Source organism: Mobula hypostoma, chromosome 3 (genome assembly GCF_963921235.1).
Source record: "Mobula hypostoma chromosome 3, sMobHyp1.1, whole genome shotgun sequence".
NCBI lineage: Eukaryota > Metazoa > Chordata > Chondrichthyes > Myliobatiformes > Myliobatidae > Mobula > Mobula hypostoma.
The window spans coordinates 190,633,508-190,656,746 of record NC_086099.1 but is presented as its reverse complement, the minus strand read 5'-3'; the positions used below and the strand labels follow the sequence as shown (position 1 = coordinate 190,656,746).

Below are 23,239 nucleotides of genomic sequence, written 5' to 3'. Positions count from 1 at the left end.
TACACTCAATTTCGTTTCTAAAAGGGTTTATCTAACGAATTTAATAATAAACACACAGCGCATATTTTCCTCGCATGAATATAGTGATAGGTCAATTATCAGGGGAGCTTAAAGTAAGTGTTGAACAAACTTCCAGTAGAAATGGTTGAGGCAGGTTCGATATTATCATTTAAAGAAAAATTGGATAGGTATATGGAGAGGAAAGGAATGGAGGGTTATGGACTGAGCGCAGGTCGGCGGGACTAGGTGAGAGTAGCGTTTGGCACGGACTAGAAGGGCAGAGATGGCCTGTTTCCGTGCTGTAATTGTTATATGGTTATATAAGTAAGTCAATAGCATCATAACATTTTAGGTAACGTTTGGATATTAAACTCACAGCACATATTTTCCTCGTATGAACATATAAAATCATTGCAACACACCAATATCGCTGAATCAGTGGGAGCCCTGGGCTTGTTTTCCTGCAACAAGACGGTCCCATCGAGGGGTGATGGGAGACAGCGATACTCGAAGGGGGTTCCTTATGTCCAATCTATTCCGCAGTTTAGTTTTCGTTGCATTCATTGCAGAAAACTCCGCTTCGCAGAAAAATGTTGGAAATGGAAGCAGCGTTGTCAGTGCTTTCGTGGCTGTCTCAGGATATTCAGCCTTGACTTTGATCCAGAATGCCGGCAGAGATGTTATGTCAAACATACTTTTCAGCCCACTGTCATTTGCAAGCTCGAGGAGCTGATCTCCTTCCCGCGCTGACACAGATGACACGCGGGTCATGACCTCGCATACGTAATGGCTCAACAGTGGCCGTGACAGGGAATGAGGAAAGGTGCAGCTGACTCATATCGCCAAATCACATCGTTTCCTCGCAGCCCAGTAGCACATGCTGTGCGGCCCGGTACCGGTCCGCGGCCCAGTGGTTGGGGACCGCTGATTTAGAAGATGGAATAGATGGCTCTGTTGTCAAGTTTGCAGATGATACAAAGATTAGTGGAGGGACAGACAGTATTGAGTAAACAGGTAGACTGCAGAAGGACTTAGTGGCAAATGAAATACAATGTTGGAAAATGTATAGTCATGCACTTTGGTAGTAAAAATAAATGTGCACACTATTTTCAAAATGGGGAGAAAATCCAAAAATCTGAGATGCAGAGGGACTTGGGAGTCCTTGTGCAAAACACCCTAAAGGTTAACTTGCAGGTAGAGTCAATGGTGAGGAAAGCAAATGCAATGTTCGCATTAATTTCAAGGGGTTTAGAATATGAGAGCAGGGATGTGATCCTGACGCTTTATAAGGCACTGGTGGAGCCTCTCCTTGAGCATTGTGAACAGTTTTGGGCTCCTCATCTAAGAAACGAAGTGCTGGTGTTGAAGAGGGTTCAGAAGAGGTTCGCAAGGATGATTCCAGAAATGAAAGGATTATCATATGAGGAACATTTGATAGCTCTGGCTCTGTGCTTACTGATATTTAGAAGGATGAGGGGGGATCTTATTGAAACCTTTCAAATGTTGAAAGGCCTAGACAGAGTAGATGTGGAAAGAATGGTGGGAGAGTCCAAGACAAGAGGACACAGCCTCAGGATAGAGGGGTGTCCATTTAAAACAGATGTGGAGAAATTTCTTTAGCCAGAGGATGGTGAATTTCAGGCAGCTGTGGAGGGCAGTTCGTTAGGTGTATTTAAGGCAGAGTTTGTTAGGTTCTTGATTGGACACCGCATCAAAGGTTACAGGGAGAAGTCCGGGGAGTAGGGCTGAGAAGGGGGAAAAATCAACTATGATTGAATGGTAGAACAGACTCAATGGGCCAAATAGCCTAATTCTGTTCCTATGTCTTAGGTTTTTACGGAAATGTCTTCTGTACTTCTTTCTATAAATGCCACCTGGCCTGCTCAGTTCCTCCAGCATTTTGAATGTGTTGCTTAGATTTCCAGCATCTGCAGATTTTCTTTTGTCCGCAAAATTTCAAGGTTATTTTGCAAATCTATCTTCTCACATATTTGATTATTCTTAGTTTGGAAGGGATAACTTGTGTTAATTTGTATTTAGAATATCCCTTTTTAGAAACCCATTATCAACGTTGAACATTCCAGGTCACTGTGCCTACAACTAAATTAAAATCTGCTTTGACTGTCTGCTACCCTTGAAAGTCACACTCCTTAATACCTCAGCCAACCTCCATTATATTCCTGTGCACTTTCTGTTGTGTTTATTTGCTGGTATTGATTACATGTTGCACTTCTACAGATAGTACATTGATGAAACTTTCATCAAATAGTGTAGTACGGTGTCTCTCTGTTTCCAGTGACTACTTTCTATTCCTGAAATTACTAAATAAATTTAGCATGAAATTCCTTTATTTTTTTTCTCCCAGAGATAAGACATCTAGACTCATAAATTCCTTATTTCATTTATCGCTTTGTAACAAATCATATTTCCCTGTGCACACAAGTGAAAGAGTAGTATTGCTTGTAGGATCTTTCAATTCTTAGATAAGTTGTATTGGCAATCCATTCCATCAGAAAATGTTGCTTGGAGGAAATAAGAAATGGAAAGAATTAAGAATTGCATTATTTCTAATTCAAAATGTTTTCAAGTACAGTGGATTCCAGTTAATTGGAGCACATTGGGTCCAGTACCTTTTGGCCCAATTAAGTGGCAGTCCCAATTATCCAAAGTTTTATGGAAGTTGTTAAAGAGGTATAAAAAAAAATCATCTACCCTTTAATTGAGTTGCAGATTATGTGTTCACATGAAATACAGAACAAATTTGAAAATCAATATTACTACAGTACTGTAAAACTGTGTATTAGTTCGTAATAGCTATTGATAGAGGTATTCATCGAAAGGACGCTGGTGTATTCATTTGATTGACTGTAAATTAACACCTGGTGCAGATAATGGACTGCCTTCATTGCCTTCGTGCATGAAGTAATGTCATAATCCCAACAGTAAATTTCATAGCATCCTGTGTAGTCACTAACTCAGTTTCAGTTCTATCATCCCCTTCACTTTCCTTGTCTTTATGTTCTCCAGCATGATGTTTAGATACAATGTTTTTGAGGATTGCATCCCCAAATCTTCATTTTCATTCCAGCATTCAAGATGATTATCAATACCTTCAACTTCTGCATAGTTCCTGACTTGATGACGTAGTGAAATCATTTTATTTTCACTCCCGGCTGTTTCTGGCACCTCCAGGCTTGAATGCTTGAAATTGTAGAGAGGAGAACAGTTCTGAATGGTCTTGCTATCTATTTCTCACCAACTTTCACTGACAAGCTGTACTGCCAATCAATCGATAAACAAACAAGCAAACAACCAAACCCTTGCACTCACTTCCTTGGCTGTTGAAGAAGATGTCAGTAGATTTTCTTCAATTGCTTTGAGAATGTGGTTCACCAACCTTGTGTGATACAATGTCTTTGATTTACCACATCATTTGGCTGCCCCAAGCATGTTGTATTGGCAGGCAGAAATTCCAGCTGGATGTTTTTCAAACCTTCTACACTGGGATGTGCTGCACAATTGTCAACAAGCAGAAGAATTTTGCTTGAGCTCCATATCCCAACTCATCAGCCATTTCTTAAAAATTTTGGAAGTCATTCATGCATTCTTATTAGCATAGTACTCGATTGGTAAACTTTCCATTCTTGGCCTGTTAGAGTATTGAGGTTTAGCGCTTTTCCCAATAACCGGCGATTTCCTTTTATCAGATCCTGACATGGTTGCACAACACAACACATTTATGCGATCCATTGCTTTCTTTGAATTTGATAGTGTTGCATGCTTGTAGCAAAGGGAGTCGTCCAGCCTGGCACAGTAAAAATAGGACCTGTTCCATCAGCATTGTAGATTTCATCTGTACAAAATTTTTGAAGCAGATCAGGAATTTTGTTGTTTTTCATGTTATTGCACTTAAAGAATTAGCACTATCTTTCTCACCATGTGTTTTCTTGAATTTAATGTGGTGGCTTTATTTCCAAAGAGGCAACCAACCATCTGTTGCTTTAAAATCTTCGTGAGCTTCTTAGCTAGCTTCTCTCACTTGGTTTCTTTAACATTAATCCACTGACAGGCGCACACATCCAGTTATAATGGAAGATCATTGATTGAGGGCATCTTCAACTTCTGGATCTACTTTCATGCTTTTGATTTTGGGATGTTCCCTGGTGTCCCTTGCATAATGCCGGTTCTTTTCGCATTTTATCTTGCTAATGTATTAAGTGCGAAATTGTAGATTTCAGCACTACAGTTATCTCTGCCAGTTGACAATGAGTGCTGTTGGGCTTTTAATTTCGTCCAGTAGAGTAATTTTTTCAGCTGGTATCAAATCTTTTTGTGGCATCTTGGCAAGGGTCTCAATTTTTTAAAGTCAAAATTTCAAAAATTTATCAAAAATTACTGCTTTTCTGAATCACTGTCCATCCGCCCAAAAGGATATCAGCACAAGAATGCAGAGCTGTTCAGTCTGAGCACGGTGTAGTGTCTAACAAAACTGCATGCGACTATCTGTCTTCTGCCCCAGTTAAGTGGCATAGTGTCTCTAAAAAACAAAAGGAATCACAGCTATTTTCTCAGTTTTTTTTGTTCTTTAAGAGTTGTTCCAAATAAGTGGCTGCCATGATTAACCAATGGCCCAATTAACTAGAATCCACTTTATTTGTGTTTCTTGTGTGTCCTATGATCTAAATGATAGCATGATTGGTTATAATTTTTTTTTATCATTTTATAGCAATTTGATGTTTCATTTGTGTCAAAGCTAATGTTATTTGTAAATCTAAAGTAAAAGGCCTCTGGCTTGAACTTCCAATCTGGATCATGTTAGTTGATGTGTAGTTCATAGCAGAAACAATAAATTCTGTTGAACTCTACAATGGTACAATAGATCGTACTTTTTTTCTCTAAAAGGTTGTATCAAATAATGCATGTTATATTAAATCTGCCAATGACACAGACATTCCCTTTCCTGATTTATTTTATATTAAAATTAGGTATTTAAGTTTGCCTTTAATGTTGTAGTGAATTTAATTTTTCTATCTATTCCCCTATTTGATCTGAGACTTGTATTCATCTTTGTCTATTCTTACAAGATTTTTTAGAACTCTCATAAACATCTGCCACGTGTTTAGGAAGAGAGTATGTGCCACAAGCTGTTTTCAGTATTCATGTAAAAATCTTAATAGGAAATTGTAATGAATAACAAAATTAGCTTCAATAATGCTGAATATATTTTGTATCACCTCCTGGTCATCAGAAACTCTCACCAAGTTTTAATTCTTACAGCTGGTCTCAGAAGAAGTTTTCGATTGAGCAGAAAAGACAGAAAAACTAATAAGTCTATGTATGAATGTAAGAGGAGTGAGCAATATGACACAGCAGATATTCCAACATATGAAGAAGTTGTGTCTTATCAGCATCAACCAAATGAAAAATACCGACTGGTAGTTCTCGTTGGTGAGTACCATTTTAAGCTCTCTGTATTTTGCTGCATGAGCTTGATTTCTCACATAGTAAACTGAGTATTGTTATAAGCATTTTGTTGTCTAAAACTGATCACTCACGTTTTTGTATTGTGATGAACCGTCTGCTTCAAACAGCCGACACACATCAGAAAATGCTGCCTCATTTGGTAATGTGATAATTTTTTAAAATCTACTTACTAATTATGATGTTACTTTTTATCTTTTTGTCAATACAGCTTCACTTGGTTTATTTTTTTTTTACAATCTTTCTTTGCAACTTAAAGATTAAATTCAAAATCTATGGCTGTGTGTACATACTTTTCACTTATCCACCTAAATCCCTCTTCCCTGGCATCATGAAGTAGTGGTTATCAGTTGCCCTGAACTGCTTGGTTGTAATGCTGATACTCTGAATGGTACGCAGTCAAAGATGCCAGAATATTTCCATAATGAGTTAAGCTAACAAATGCGTATTTTTACTTGGAATGACTGCCCTATCCAGTGCTTTTTGTTTGGCTTGCTGTTCATTCTACTGCCTATCCTCGGCTGTAATCATGTCTGTTATTAATCAATAGCATTTAAATTGTGAATATGTTACATCTGTTGTATTACATCTGTCAATTCTAGACCAGTGAGTCTTACATCAGTGGGTGGGGAAATTCTTGGAGAGGATTCATTGAAGCAGGATTTATAAGTATTTGGAGAAGCACAGTTGACATAGCCTTGTGAGGGGCACGTCATGTCTCAGAAGCCTGATTGAGTTCTTAGAGAAGTCACAAAACAAATTGATGAAGGTAGAGCTGTGGATGTAGTTTATATGGATTCCCCATGGAAGGCTCATTCAGAAAGTCAGGAGGTGAAATTTGTGTGCCTGGATTCAGAATTGTCTAGCCCACAGAAGACAGAATGTGGTAGTAGATGGACCGTATTCTGCCTGGTGGTCAGTGACTAAAAGTGTTCTGCAGGAGTCTATCCTGGGGGCGTTGCCCTTTGTGTTTTTTTTTATATAAATGATTTGGATGAGAAGATGGACAGGTACATTAGTAACTTTGCTGATAACACAAAGGTTGGTGATGTTGTGGATAGTGATGAGGCTGTCGTGGATTACAGCAGGACATTGATAGGATGCAGAGCTGGGCTGAGAAGTGGTAGTCGAAGTTCAATCCAGAGAGGTGTGAAGTGATACACTTTAGAAGGTTGAATTTGAATTTTGAGTGCAAGTCAATGCCAGGAATGTTAGCAGTGTGGAGAGACTGAGGCATGTTGGGACACATGCCCATAGAACCTCAAAGCTGACGCACAAGTTCAAAGATTCAAGATTCAAAGATTCAAAAAACTTTATTGTCATTCTAACCATACATCAGCTCTGCAGGGCAGAATGAGACAGCATTTCCCAGGATCAGTGCAATCATAACATAACAAACGCAACACTAAATAAACATAACAATAAATAGTAAAACAACAGCCACATGTCAGTTAAAATCAAGTTATAATTGTCCAGTACAAGTTAAAAGTGTCCAAAGCAGAGTCAGGTAGAGCAGCTATTGTCTGACTGCCTGTGGGACGAAGCTGTTTAGTAGCCTTGTGGTTTTAGTTTTGATGCTCCTGTAATGTTTGCCTGATGGCAGAAGAACAAACAGTTCATGGAGAGGGTGTGAGGGGTCTTTAATGATGTACCGTGTCTTCTGGGGGCATCGACTCTGAAAGAGGTCTTGGACAGAAGGTGGGGAGACCTCAATAATCTTCTCTGCTCCCCTAACCACCCTCTGCAAGGCTTTTTTGTCGACAGCACTGCAGCTGGAGTACCAGATTGTGATGCAAAAGGTCAGCACACTCTCAACCACACCTCTGTAGAATGTAGTTAAGATGTTAGTGGGCAGTGATGCTTGTTTAAGCTTCCTCAGAAAGTGCAATCTCTGCTGGGCCCGTTTCACAATCCCAGTGGTGTTCCTGGACCAGGTGAGATTGTCCGAGATCTGCACCCCAAGGAACTTCATGTTTTCCACTCTCTCCACTGTGGAGCCACTGATTCTGAGGGGTGTGTGCTCAGTCTGAGACCATCTGAAATCAACGATCATCTCCTTGGTTTTGGTGACATTAAGCATCAAGATATTATCACTGCACCAGCTCTCTAGGTGTTTGACCTCCTCCCTATACATTGTTTCATCATTTTTGCTGATGAGCCCCACCACTGTGGTATCATCAGCAAATTTAATGATTAGGTTCTCCTTGAATCTGGCTGCACAGTCATGTGTTAGCAGTGTAAACAGCAATGGGCTAAGCACACAGCCTTGTGGGGATCCAGTGCTCAGCGTGATGGAGTCAGAGATATTCCTGCCAACACGGACTGACTGTGGTCTCTCTGTCAAGAAATCATAGGCTGATTAAGAAGATGCATGGTATGTTGGCCTTCATTAGTCATGAGATTGAGCTCAAGAGCTATGAGGTAGTTTTACAGTTCTATAAAATGCTATTTAGACCACACTTGAAATATTGTATTCACTTCAGGCTATCTCATTATAGGAAGGATGTGGATGTTTTAGAGGGGATGCAGAGGAGATTTACCAAGATGCTGCTTGGATTAGAGAGCATGTTGCTTTAGGAAACGTTGAGTGAACCCTTCTCTTTGGAGTGAAGGGGGATGAGAGGTGATTTGATGGCGGTATATAATAATCATAAATAGTGTGGACCGCCAGCATCTTTTTTTCCCAGGACGGTAATGACTAATACAGGAGGAGATAATTTTAAGGTGTTTGGAGGAAAGTACAGCAGAGATGTCAGAGGTAGTGTTTTTTTTTACCAGAGTTGTAAGAGCTTGGAGCGCACTGCTGGGGTTGGTGGCAGAGGCATATATATTTCGGACATTTAAGAGACTCTTATTTAGGCTGATAGATAAAAGCAAAATAGTGGGCTATGTTGGAGGGAGAGTGTGACTTGATCTTGGAGTAGGTTAAAAGGTTGGCACAACATCATGGGCCTGGACTGTGCTGTACTGTTGTATGAACAGTTTAAGTTATCTAACACTTGTAATCTATACTTCTGACATTTTGAAGATCTAAAACTTGATACTTTTCAATCTTCACCAAAAGTAAAAACTTTATTTCTATTTAGAATTAAAACATGGACAGTTTTAAGAACACCATTTTATCTGTCCTTTTTATTCAAAGTGATGTATTTTCTGTTAAGTTCTGGTATCTGGGCCAATCTAGAAATAGTGTTAAACCAAAACTCTCATTGCTGGAGGAACTCGGGCCAAACAGCATCTGCTCGAGCAAGGGGGTGGTCAACGTTTTGAATTGAGATCCTGCATCAGGACTGGGAGTTAGAAGGAAGATAGCCAGTGTAAGGAGGTGATTGGGAAGGGTGAGATGGGGACTAGTTTGTAGGTGATAGGGTGAATCAGGACAGTTGGAGATTTGAGACAGAGGCTGGGAGATTAGATAGAACTGGGTGTGAATAAAACATTAAACAGATCGAGCCAATTAGGAGAAGGGAGAGGGAAAGTAGAAAAAGAAGCTGGAAGATGATAAGTACAAATGCTGTTTCATGTGCTGAGTTCCTTAAGCAGTTTGCTTTTGCTCCAGATTTCAGCATCTGCAGTCTCTTGTTTTTTTTTGCAGAGTGAGCTTTAGAACATTTGGATACTTATATTGATACTTTATCCACTATGCCAGTTTGATAACATCTGGAGTTGCATTTTGCTCCAAATTAAGATCACTCACTGCATTAAATAGTCTGTCCCATTACTGTTTCAAGTTGATATTGTTGAAAGAATTTCACTATGACAATAATCCTTTATAATGCAAATCTCATTGTAATAGCATCTGTGGCACGGCCATTTGAAACTCTCTCCTTTCTTCTCCAAATACCAGAGAGTAATTCTGATGACATCAGGATGCAGGACATTACGCACACTGGAATTTAAGATCAGTCTGAGTCATGTGTTGATCAGGAAGTGCTGGAGCCAGAAATGCCATGCTAGCCAAATGACTACTTGTGGCTCTGGGCACTCAGAATTGGCCTTGCAGCTGGTCTTGGCTGCTGCTTTGCTGGATTCTCTGTGAAACCACTCTGAACTTTCCATAAAGTCTTCCAATGGTAATTTTTGTCGGGAAAACATGTGAGGTTTACAGCCTAGAAATAAAAGGGTACTTTCTCAAGTAACATGAGAGTAGACATTTAAAAAGGAGAACTTAAAGCAAATATGCTTGTTTCATTTTATTTTATACCTGACAAAAAAAACACATTTAGTGGTATAATTTTGAAGAAGATGGGCTTTAAAAAGCTTTTCAAGTTATTGACAATTTTATTTAAAAACCTATCTATATGTATTTTTATCATCTTTAAGACAAAGCCAAATGTGATATTAAATGATAACATCACTAGGATAAAAATGTAGACCGACTTCAACTTCAACTTCAAATCCTAAAGTGTAAATATTTGTGAAATAATGCAAAACTTATTGGCAACTAATTTTTCCATCAGTAATTTCTTAAGTATTTCCTCCCAACATCTGCAATACATCAGAGAAGATCATTCTGAAGTGTAGTTGAATTAACTTACAGAAGAGCCCATCAGATCCTTTTATCTTTGTCCTGGATGAAGCTTCATGATACCCTCCCGAAGAATGTGTGTATTTCAGATAGAAGGCAAAGAACTGTGTTAGTATTTGTAATTGCATTACATATCTCCAATTATTTTGTAATAATAAAGGCATCTGTTAGTCTTGCGAGACCATGGATCGGCGCCTGGAAAGTCTTCACTCTCCAGGGCGCAGGCCTGGGCAAGGTTGTATGGAAGACCGGCAGTTGCCCATGCTGCAAGTCTTCCCTCTCCTCGACACCAATGTTGTCAAAGGGAAGGGCATTAGGACCCATACAGCTTGGCACCAGTGTCGTCGCAGAGCAATGTGTGATTAAGTGCCTTGCTCAAGGCACTGATAAGAAAAACAATTAAAATGATCAAGGTATTAATAAGAGAGAAACTTGTCTCCTTTGCAGCAACAATTTTAGCCTTACTATGGTTACAAGCTTAAGCATTAGTTAAATTTTTAAAGCTTAAAATTTAAAGTAAATTTATTATCGAAGTACATACATACCACTCTGATATTCATTTTCTTTGTGGGCATTCACAGTAAATACAAAGAAACACATTAGAATCATTGAAAAACAGCACACAGCAAAGACAAACAACCAATGTGCAAAAGAGAACAAATTGTGTAAATACAAAAAAGGGAAAAAAGTACAAAACAGTAAGTAAGTTCGAGAACATGAGTTACAGAGTCCTTTAAAGTGTATTCACAGGTTGTGGAATCAGTTCAGTATTGAGGTGAGTGAAGTTATCCCCTCTGGTTCAGGAGCCTGATGGTTGAAGGGAATAACTGTTACTGAACCTGGTGCGGTGGGACCTGAGGCTCCTGTACCTCCTTCCTGATGGCAGCAGTGAGCAGAGAGCTTAGCCTAGATGGTGGGGTCCTTCATGATAGATGCTTGCGATAGTGTTCCTTGTAGATGTGCTCAGTGATGGGGAGAGCTTTTTCTGTGATGGACTGAGCTGTATCTACTACTTTTTGATGGCTTTTCACACTGAATGATTCTCCAAAAGTAATGTATTACTGTTGTAACGTACTTTGCAGCCTGTAGTTGTTTGTGTGATATTCTTGTATTTAGGAGTTTGAGTCTCGACATTTTTATCTGAAATGATTACTTGCCATATATATTTCTTAAGATTTTAATTTTTCTGGTCTTATCACCTGTACATCTTCTATAGTAATGGTGGTATAATTGACATAGAAACATAGGAAATAGGTGCAGGAGTAGGCCATTCGGCCTTTGAGCCTGCACCGCCATTCAGTATGATTATGGCTAATCATCTCTTTAGCCACAAGGGCCATATCTAACTCCCTCTTAAATATAGCCAATGAACTGGCCTCAACTGTTTCCTGTGGCAGAGAATTCCACAGATTCACCACTCTCTGTGTGAAGAAGTGTTTCCTAATCTCGGTCCTAAAAGGCTTCCCCTTTATTCTCAAACTGTGACCCCTTGTTCTGGACTTCCCCAACATCGGGAACAATCTTCCTGCATCTAGCCTGTCCAATCCCTTTAGGATTTTATATGTTTCAATAAGATCCCCCCATGAATATAAAGGCAAGCTATTAACAGTTTATTTTAATGAACAGTTTTGCTATCTTTAAAAATGTCTTAATGAATGTTAGTTAAAATTGGTAAAATGAAAAACCTGTGGTCTCGTTTTTAAAAAATTAAGCATGGAATAATCGTAGAGGATATTTGAAAATTTACTGGTAGACTTTTATTTTGTCTCCTTTCACTTCAAGATAACGCAGAGGTGAGCCTACACATTCCACGTACAACTGTTAAAGGGTGTACAGGAACATAGGGTGTAGGTGTATATGCTTAAATCTTTAAATTACAAGGCGATTGTGGAGAGAGGTAAACAATGATTTATAAATAGAAATATGGTGCACAAAAGCAAGGAGACTGTTGAATCTGTGCAAAATAATGGTTGGACCAAAGCTGGAGTATTAAGTCCAATCTTAGTCACCTAGGAATTTGAGTGTCTTGCGGGGAAAAAAATTAGAAAAGTTCCAGGGATGAAGAGCTTAATTATGTTGTTAAAGCTTATGTCCTGCACTGCTATATTTAGAAACAGTTATTACCTCCAACCATCAAGCTCCTGAACCTTAGGGATAATTTCATGCAACTTCACTCACTCAGCACTGAACTAATTCCACAACCTGTGGACTCACTTTCAAGGATTCTACAACTCAGGTTCTCAATATTTATTATTTATTAGTGTATTTGTTTTTTTTGTATTTGCAGAATTTGTTGTCTTTTGTGCATTGGTTGTTTGTCCATCTTGGCAGTTTTTCATTGATTCCATTGTGTATGTTTGTATTTATTGTGAATGCCCACAAGAAAATGAATTTTGGGGTAGTCTATGGAGTATGTACTTTGATAATAAATTTACTTAGTACTTTTTGAACTTTTGAATTCCTGTAGATACATTGTAGATTTTGTTTTTATATATTACGTATTCAAGTTAACATATATTAAAAAAAACAAGGTATTTATTGAAATTTGAAATTTATAAGCAAGTCTGAAATTCCATTCTTCAATATTTCTGATTGGTTTAGTCTAAGAGTTAAATAGAAAGAATGGTAAAGTTTTATATCCAGGTCATGATGCAGAAGTCATTGGTGGACGTTCCACAGTGAAGGAGGCAACAGATAAACTGTGGTAATCATTTACCAAAATTCTCTGGACTCTGGGCCGGTCCCAGCAGACTGGAAGACAGCAAATGACACGCCACCTTTTAAAAAAGGATGTAGGCAAAAAACAGGCAACTATAGGCCAGTTAGCTTAACATCTGTAGTCGAGAAAATGCTTGAAGCTGTCATTAACAAATAAATAGCGGAACATTTAGAAAGGAGTGGTTCCATTAGACAGACGCAGCATGGATTCAGAAAGGGCAAGTCCTGTTTGACAAACTTACTGGAGTTCTTTGAGGACATGATGAGTGCAGTGGATAGAGGAGAACAGCTGGATGTCGTATACTTGGATTTCCAGAAGACATTCGATAAGGTGCCACACAAGAGACTTGTAAAGAAGATATGAATGCATGGAGTCAGAGGAAGTGTATTGGCGTGGATAGTGGATTGGTTAACCAATAGAAGGCAGAGAGTTGGTATAAATGGGTGTTTCTCCAGTTGGCATTCAGTGGTGAGTGGGGTGCTGCAGGGGTTGGTGCTGGGCCCGCAGCTGTTTACCATTTACATTGATGATTTGGAAGGGGGACTGAGCGTAGTGTAGCAAGATTTGCTGATGACACGAAACTGAGTTGTAAAGCATTGTACAGAGGATGTGGAGAGTCTGCAGAGGGATATAGATAGGTTAAGTAAATGGGCCAAGGTCTGGCAGATGGAATACAACATTGGTAAATGTGAGATCATCCAATTTGGAAGGAATAATAGAAGAGCAGATTATGATTTAAATGGTGAAAGATTGCAGCATGCTGTTGTGCAGAGGGACTTGGGAGTGCTTGTGCATGAATCGTGAAAAGTTGGCTTGCTGGTGTGACAGGTTATTAAGAAGGCAAACAGAATGTTGGCCTTCATTGCTGGAGGGATTGAATTCAAGAACAGGGAGGCCATGCTGCAACTATACAGGGTACTGGTGAGGCCACACCTAGAGTACTGTGTGCAGTTCTGGTCTCCATACTTGAGGAAGGATATACTGGCTTTGGAGGCAGTGCAGAGGAGGTTCACCAGGTTGATTCCAGAGATGAAGGGGTTAACTTATGAGGAGAGGTTGGGTCGCCTGGGACTATACTCTCTGGAATTCAGAAAAATAAGAGGAGAGCTTATAGAAACATACAAAATTTTGAAAGGGATAGATAAGATATAAGTAGGAAAGTTGTTTCCATTGGTAGGTGAGACTAGAACGAGGGGACATTGCCTCAAGATTTAGGGGAGAAGATTTAGGACAAAGATGAAGGGAAGCTGTTTTTCCCAAAGAGAGGTGAATCTGTGGAATTCTCTGCCCAGGGAAGCAGTTGAGGCTTCTTCACTAAATATATTTAAGATGCAGTTAGATAGATTTTTACATAATAGGGGAATTAAGAGTTATGGGGAAAAGGCATGTAGATGGAGCTGAGTTTACGGACAGATCAGCCATGATCTTATTGAATGGCGGGACAGGCACGATGGGCCGGATGGCCTACTCCTGCTCCTATTTCTTATGTTCTTAAAAGATGCATAATTGACAGCAGGCTCAAACCAGATAATAAATGAGCCATGACAGAATAATTGTCTGTTTTAACTGAGGAAATAAACTGAAGTCATTGGGACATTTGTATTGTGTACACAGTCCTCATAATTGTCTGATACTAACCCACAAAACTACTATATTTGATCCTGAGGTAAAACTCCACCACTAGTGTGATACAACTAAGACTGCATTTACATCTCACTAACTTTGTTCATCTGTGTTCTTGACTCACCTCAACTGTGCCTTTTTTCTCTCTCTGCTTGTCTATTTCAAGGCATTCCAGAGCCACCTCTCACGAGCTATCATCCATAAGCAACGAGTATCCAAAGCTTTGTTGCCTTGACCGAAATGGCCCATGTACCCATCAGCCCTCCGATGGCTGACCAACATCAGTTCCCAATTAAAGAACTTTTCTAGTGTTTTCAATTCTCTCCATGGACTCATTCTTCTTTCTCCCCATAATCCTTTCCAGCCCTTTGCTCACCATAGATTCTGTCTGTTGGACATTCTGATTCTAATTTGCACCAAGCCAGTGTTTTCATCTGAATATGCTCAGGAATTCCTTTCCCTAACTCTCCAGGAATGGAGGGTTTTAGGGAATTGGCACAGAAGAGGATCTGAGGCCAGTATAAGTCAACCACAATCATGTTGAATGATGTAGCAGGCTTGAGGGGCCTGGCAGCCGCTACAACTGTTTTCTTGTTGATGTTGTTAATCTATCTACCCCTCTCCCACCCTGCACTCCCCTCCCCACCTCCCTCCCTTTAAAGCCCAGAACTCATTTCAGTTTTTATGAAGTAGTCTGAATTTTGGTTTGGTAACACCCCCATGAACAGTTTTACTGTTTTAAGAGCATTTTTGTAAATCAAGTTGTTGCACTGGGATTTTGGAGTCAATTTCTGCACACATTTTGCTGCATCTAGTTCAATTTGGTAGAGTCAGGTGCTTTATTTCTAAATTGCAGCTGTTCATGGCTTACATTTCTTGACTTGGATGAAGATGAATTAATCTACTGAATTAAATCGCCATACTGCTGTTAATGAAAAATAATGTACCTCAATCTAAATATTGTGGAGAATTGATCATCTAATACTTCAACTCTAAAAGAAAGTTAAGAAGCTGCCTTTCAGAGATATTATTGACCTATACTGCAATCATTGCCTCCAACGTTGCTACAAGCATCCTGTACCCAGTCATGAGTAAATACAAGCCATAAGAATGAATGAGAGCTGTCAATAAGGACTTATTCACACATCGACAAAGTCGCCCATATCCTTGCATTAGTCAATGGGTCCCTAACAATGTGCCAAATGGCACATTTTGCAGTTTAAATGTGACTAATTTGAAATCACTGTAATTGTAAGAAAAGCACATTATTATTTGTATGTTATCAAATTCTGAATAAATTTTGAGTTTCTGTTTTTAAAGTTTCACATGTTATTTGTCACTGGATTATATGTGGGAATTATGCTATCAATCTTAGCTACTGAAAATCAGCACACCTCTAACTTTAATAAAAAGTGACTTTGATTTAATGTATCTGGTAGTAGGCAGTCTGGTGAAGCTGGTCAACACAATGGTCAGCATTACTTAAAGATATTTTTGAATTTTATTCAGTTAATTATGGTGAAAATTATAGTGGAACAATAGCATGTTGTATAACTAGATTTCTTTAAATAGCTGAAACATACACTAAACTAATTGATCATTGTTTAGCTGCAGGCTGGGAAATTTATGTTCCTTTTTTACATTAATCCATGTATTTTCCCTTTCTAGTCACAACAGAATGCAAAATGAGTGGTTCCTTGTGTTCGAAAATTTTGGAGTAAGTTTGAGTTAATGATTATGAAATTCACCAGACCCTGAGTTTGCGTTGCTTCCGTGATCTCACTGAGCTCCTGGCATCTGAAAATTATTAGTGGAACCATCATCACTGCTGGTGGAAGTTCTTCATTCCCAGCAGTGTGGTGAAGAACTGGCTTTACCTGTGAACAGGCAGATGGAAGGTAGCTGGTCCATTGACTCCATCAGTATAGCCACCTTCTCACCTGAGATAAAGGCAAGTGCTATAACTGCTAGTTAGTGGGTTAAACTTTCTGCTTATTATTATTTAAACTCAAAGCCGTGAGGATTCAGAGTAGTGGATCTAGTGGCTAAAGTGTGGAATGCTTCTTAGAGGAGCTACACTGGGTAGGTGCCTCTGAGCTCAGTAACCAGTACTACTGTTTTTTTTAAATGTCAATAGGCAGAATTAAAAACTCATTTGAAAGTGATCGTGTCTGCCAATCACAACAAATTTGATCGAACAAGTGAGTGAAACAACAATAATAATTGCAGGGGCACTGAGTTTAATGCAGCAATAATAAGATGGGTTCCATGGTTCCACCCTAGCACTCCCCGTTCCCAGCAGGGCTATACAGAAACTCTACAGCTACAGAACTTTGCAGAACAACTTTAATCTAGCATGTTTAAATAATTATCCACTAATATGCTAGAAGTGTTCTAATTAGTCTCTGGAGTTGCAGTATTTCTGTGCAGCGGTAGTACTTGTATTCAGTTAATCATTTTGGAGAGTTTCAAGAACTTATAAATTTGATTTATAATGCTACGCTTAGAGGAGCAGGTTAAATTTAGTTAAAATAAGCAAATTGTTCCCTTTGTCTGGCTCACTATAAGTTAACCACCCACTAGTGGCTTGTAGCGAAAGCTTGTGCTTATAAAGTCATCCAGTATGTGCCAAAATGAGCTACAACCAATGCAATAATTAGGAAGAAAATAATCCTATGATACTCATTGCAATTGAACAGATTTCTTCTCACACGTGAGATGTGAATATTAAACTATTGTGAATTTTTAAAAATTAAGCATGTTAGCATTTTGAGGAAATCTGTAAACATTATGAATTGGATCCCATAGGTTACTTTGAAAATAAGGATGCAATATTATTAATCATTTGCAATTAAATAAAAGCTCCATTTACCATACTTCTCAATGAAATGAAACACAAAATGGTCTAGCCAGTGTTGTACTTCTGAACCTGCACAAAATATATTTTGACTACAGTGGCTTTAATGTAAAACATTGCACAATTTATTTGGGAAGTTCCTAAAACATTAAGGACGTGTTGGTGAAGTTCACTGAAAGAGACCATTCAGACACTCCAGTCAGACAGCATATCTAATGAGAAGAAGTGTTGCAATTTAGATGGAAAGGACCTTTCCTGAAGTTGATTGCGGTAAAGATGAGGTAAGATGTAAAGTTTCCAAAGCCAATAAATTCGTTGCACCAGATCTTTTGGTTGTGCCCCTTCACATTGAATTCATACTAGCAGGGTCCCCACACTAGGACTTAGACTAACGAAACAATGTTAGCAATTAAATACTTTGTTAACCACACTTCTGGCAAATGATCATCGCAAGTAATAGTCTGTAACTTTCCTTTGGACTTGGAGGCAATTTGATGTGGTAGAACTGGGGCAAGGTGAGGTAGCGGGCTAGTTGCGGACAGTATGGAACAGCGTGAAAGGTCAGGCACAGGCTGAATCGCAGCCACAGGGTCCAGGCCCTAGAGCGTATTGATGGGACTGAACACTATGTTCAGATGGAGATTTACAGGCCGAATCGAGGCGGCAAAGTCTGATGTATCCATGTGGCAAAACCCGTTGTTCAGACAGAGATTTAAGCACCAGGCCAGATTGAAAACATTAGAGTGCCAAGGGCCGAGACGAGGGATGGACCGCTTCAGATCGCTGCTCAGAGCAGCAGAACCTGATGTTCAGACGAAGAGTTAAGCGCCAGGTCTGATTGAAAAGTTCAGGGTTCAGGGCCCAAGGCAAGGTACAGGCCAGTTCAGATAGCAGCTCCACAACGTTTACTCAGGTCTGAGCTGTACTATCGGACTCTCTTTACGGACTTCTGTTCAGAAACTATTTGCTTGCAGTTGTTGTTTGCATGATGGTTTTTTTTTCTCCATTACACACTGGGTGTTAGAGAGTTGTCTTATATATATCTAATTTTTTTTGGGTGTCTTTGTTTTGTAGCTGCCTGCAAGGAGCCGAATCTCAAGGTTGTATAATGTATACATACTCTGATAATAAATGCACCCTCCTTGTCCGCGAGGGATTGGTTCCAGGACCCCTCGCAGATACCAAAAAAGGCGGATGCTCAAGTCCCTTATTCAACCTGTCTCAATGCGATGGACCTTAAGGCTGATTTATACTTGTGCGTCAACTGGACGCCATCACCTACGCAGATGACCTACGTGCGTTGTAAGCATTTATACTTGTGTGTTGGTGTGTCTGCATCGCTCTGCAATTCCGGCATGTCGCACGTGTGCACACACCTGCCCGTGCAAGGCTTCATGGTCATCGTAGTCTTTCTCGGGGTAAACAAGTTTAAAGCGAGCGTCTTTTTTCGTAAAAGGGAAATGTGTCCTCCATAATTTCGGAGGTCTGTAAGGCTTTATGGAAAGCATTGCAGCCAGAGTTCCTTCCCTGCCCTTTAGTCGGCCAATGGGAAGCTATTGCAGCGTAGGAAGAAAAACGATGCTCACAGGTGGACCAATCACAGTTGTTACGTTCTGCTTTGCCGCGACGCGTAGTTACATTTTGGGAGAGGTGCACGTCAAGCTACAGCGTAGGGATCCACGTAGGCTCTGCGTAGGGTTCGCAGCAACGCCATACCTACGGCGTCGAGTTGGTGCAGAAGTGTAAATCGGCCTCTAGGACCCAGCAGAACCCCGGACCTTATTTAACCTGTCTCAGTGCGGTGGGCATTAGGACCCGGCAGCGGAGATCTGAATCCACAGTGTTTCTGTTCGCGAAAATAATCACGATCGCGATTTAAAATAAAGTGGAATTAATAAAACGATCAGAAAGAAGTGAAACGCCATCGGTCACTGGAAAAGCATTAGGCTACAATCGGTCAACGATCGGAACAATTTTAAAGGATAAAATGAGAAAGGCCCTGCCTGATTAAAGCTACAATTATTACTAAGCAACGCAGTGGTTTAATTATTGGGTTTTGGGGTTTTGGGTTTTTGATCCTCCATATCAACCTGACACGGATGGAGAGCGTGCTCAGGAGCGACCTGTCACTGGATCAAACTCGGGAACTTCTGTTCCCGAGCCCGGCACTGAAACATACCTTTCTTAAGTAGTTTATATGTATAGAAAGGTAAAATATATACTATATACTAAGACAAACGTTTGACTAACTGACACTAAATAATACCAGATGTACCTGTTCCGATTTACTTAGTAAGAGAACTTGCAGTTTTTCTTTTCAATCCCAATCCACGATAACCTATGCACGTCCTCCCGTATACTTTAAATCATCTCTAGATTACTTATAATACCTAATACAATGTAAATGCTATGTAAAATAGTTGTTAACTGCATTGTTTAGGGAATAATGACAAGAAAAAAAGTCTGACATGCTCGAACAGCAAGCGCAGGAAGAGCATTTCCGGGTTTTCTCAATTCGCGGTTGGTTGAATTCGCGCAACAGAACTCGCGGATAAGGAGGGCCAACTGTACTTTGAACTGTTGCAGACACAGATATGCAGGTCACAACCCAAAAGGTCAGTTGCCCTTTTGCCTCTACAGAGGTTGCTTGACCTGATGAGTTTCTCCAGCAGTTTGTGTTTTTTTTTGCTCCAGATTCCAACATCTGTGGACTCCTGTGTCTCTATTCTACCAGGTCTAACCAGATGCAGCATCCAAGAGTCAATTTCCTAGTCATAGTCATAGTCATACTTTATTGATCCCGGGGGAAATTGGTTTTCGTTACAGTTGCACCATAAATAATAAATAGTAATAGAACCATAATAGTTAAATAGTAATATGTAAATTATGAAATAAGTCCAGGACCAGCCTATTGGCTCAGGGTGTCTGACCCTCCGAGGGAGGAGTTGTAAAGTTTGATGGCCACAGGCAGGAATGACTTCCTATGATGCTCTGTGCTGCATCTCGGTGGAATGAGTCTCTGGCTGAATGTACTCCTGTACCCACCCAGTACATTAAGTAGTGGATGGGAGACATTGACCAAGATGGCATGCAACTTAGACAGCATCCTCTTTTTAGACACCGCCGTGAGAGAGTCTAGTTCCATCCCCACAACATCACTGGCCTTACGAATGAGTTTGTTGATTCTGTTGGTGTCTGCTACCCTCAGCCTGCTGCCCCAGCACACAACAGCAAACATGATAGCACTGGCCACCACAGACTCGTAGAACATCCTCAGCATCGTCCGGCAGATGTTAAAGGACCTCAGTCTCCTCAGGAAATAGAGACGGCTCTGACCCTTCTTGTAGACAGCCTCAGTGTTCTTTGACCAGTCCAGTTTATTGTCAATTCGTATCCCCAGGTATTTGTAATCCTCCACCATGTCCACACTGACCCCCTGGATGGAAACAGGGCTCACCGGTACCTTAGCTCTCCTCAGGTCTACCACCAGCTCCTTAGTCTTTTTCACATTAAACTGCAGATAATTCTGCTCACACCATGTGACAAAGTTTCCTACCGTAGCCCTGTACTCAGCCTCATCTCCCTTGCTGATGCATCCAACTATGGCAGAGTCATCCGAAAACTTCTGAAGGTGACATGACTCTGTGCAGTAGTTGAAGTCCGAGGTGTAAATGGTGAAGAGAAAGGGAGACAAGACAGTCCCCTGTGGAGCCCCAGTGCTGCTGATCACTCTGTTGGATATACAGTGTTGCAAGCACACGTACTGTGGTCTGCCAGTCAGGTAATCAAGAATCCATGACACCAGGGAAGCATCCACCTGCATCGCTGTCAGCTTCTCCCCCAGCAGAGCAGGGCGGATGGTGTTGAATGGACTGGAGAAGTCAAAAAACATGACCCTCACAGTGCTCGCTGGCTTGTCCAGGTGGGCGTAGACACGGTTCAGCAGGTAGACGACAGCATCCTCAACTCCTAGTCAGGGCTGGTAGGTGAACTGGAGGGGATCTAAGTGTGGCCTGACCATAGGCCGGAGCAGCTCCAGAACAAGTCTCTCCAGGGTCTTCATGATGTGGGAGGTCAATGGCATCGGTCTGTAGTCATTGAGGCCGCTGGGGCGCGGCGTCTTCGGCACAGGGACGAGGCCGGACGTCTTCCACAGTACAGGAACCCTCCGGAGCCTCAGACTCAGGTTGAATACATGGCGAAGTACTCCACATAGCTGAGGGGCACAGGCTTTGAGCACCCTGGTACTGACACCATCCGGTCCTGCAGCCTTGCTTGGGTTGAGACGTTTCAGCTGTCTTCTCACCTGTCCTTTCCCCAAGATAAATAAGAGTTTATTGGCATTGAAAGCACAATATCTATGTGTAAACTATTACACTTCTCATTCCAGTGACTAAGTCCAAAATAACTCTACCAGTGCTCACCATTATAGATATTACTTCCCAAATGTAATGCATTTTTATTCGATCAGAGTACAATTATTTTATTTCCACGCTTACTATCCTTGAAATAATTGCCTGAGAATCTTGCGGTCATGAATAAAGAAGAATGCTTCTTCTCAAAATCCATGTTGGACACCAGTGACTGCATTCTCCCTCTTCCACTCCTTACCCCATTCCCAGTGACACATATTTAGTTTTAAATGCAGTTACTAAGAGGCTTGCCAGCAGTCAACGCAGAATGATCTCAAGATGATGCAAGAATGGTGAAAATTGAGAGTACGCTGTCCAGAATAACTTGTGTATTTAACTAGTCTAAAATGTAAAATCATACTGCAACTGAATACCTTGTCACTTACACTGATTAAAGCCTTGGACTTCTCTTTTGAGTATTAAATTTGATTTGATTCTTCAGTAGTTTCCTCTATTCTCATCCAAACATTAAACAGAGCATTTTAATGCAACTGTATTTTTACTACTGCAAGAGCAGTCCTTTTTTTAAAAGAGAGCCAGTACTATCTGTGAAGAAAAAAAACAGCCTGTAACCTTTTGCACTTGCTCTTCAACAAAGGATCTGTGGCAAGAAAAATCATGTTTGGCTTTTTTGACCTGTTCATTTTCCTGGTTCTGTTCTCACCCTAAAGTACTTGCAGTCAAGTGCTTAATGAGTTCTTTTTCTGAATTTTTTTTCCTGTGCTACTTTTGGAGAGTTTTTAAAGCTATAAGGCAGAATCTCCACTGAACTGTCACAGAATAACATGTAAAGAATGTTATGTTTTAAGTGAAGGAGAACTTTAATGTACAGAGTTGGATTTGTTGAATGCAAGAATGGATGGAAAGGAAACCCTGTGGTTAGAATTGAGGTGCATGAGGGGAAAAAAATTATCCATGGACATCTGCAATATATATATTGAGGTCACGTGAAAGGATCTGACAAAAACTTTTAATCAGATTGAAATAATGTGAACACGAGAAAATCTGGAGAATTTGGTTTTACCAGAGACAGAGAAATCTGCAGAATGTATCTCAAAGAGTCTTGCACCTCGACACAAAGTTGGGTTTATTTACATGGTCAAGAACCTCTTCAACCTAGAGGTGCTGTTGAGCATGATACTCAGTAAAGAGACAATAGAGCAAAGAACATCTTGGCAAGAGTAACTGCAGTATGGTAGCGTTTAAGATGAGACTCTCAAAATAAGAGCGAGTACAATAGATGCATTCAATTTAAGAAAGGCAGGTTATGAGGAGTGAACTAAGGAAATTGAACTGGACAGCACTGTTGGAGGGGAAAAACACAGAAACAAAGTGGATCAAGTTGAGCTGTACTAAACAAAAGTTAGAGCAATTATATTCCATTTTGAGAAGATTTGGTCAAGGTGTTAGAGTTATAATGAACATACAGCATAGTAACAGACCATAAACAGATATTTATGCTGTATGTGGGCTTCCCACTCCTTTTCACCTCTATTTACAACTTTTCTCTCTTGTCTACATCTTCACCCATTGCATTTATGTAGCTTCCCTTGAAATGCATCTTTGTAGCTAAAAAGGAAGTGTGGAGTGTCAGAGGAATAAAAATTCCTATGATCACA

General features: G+C 40.2%; 1 protein-coding gene across 6 annotated transcripts in view; it reads left to right on the top strand.

Annotated features, from left to right (window-relative positions):
* mpp7a (MAGUK p55 scaffold protein 7a) overlaps positions 1–23,239 on the top strand; it is a 526,318-nt gene that overhangs the window by 462,562 nt on the left and 40,517 nt on the right. For all 6 annotated transcript variants that reach the window (XM_063044292.1, XM_063044293.1, XM_063044295.1 and 3 more), the window contains one exon: positions 5,278–5,448. In XM_063044292.1, the coding sequence (XP_062900362.1) occupies positions 5,278–5,448 (171 nt within the window). The remainder of the gene's footprint in view (positions 1–5,277; positions 5,449–23,239) is intronic.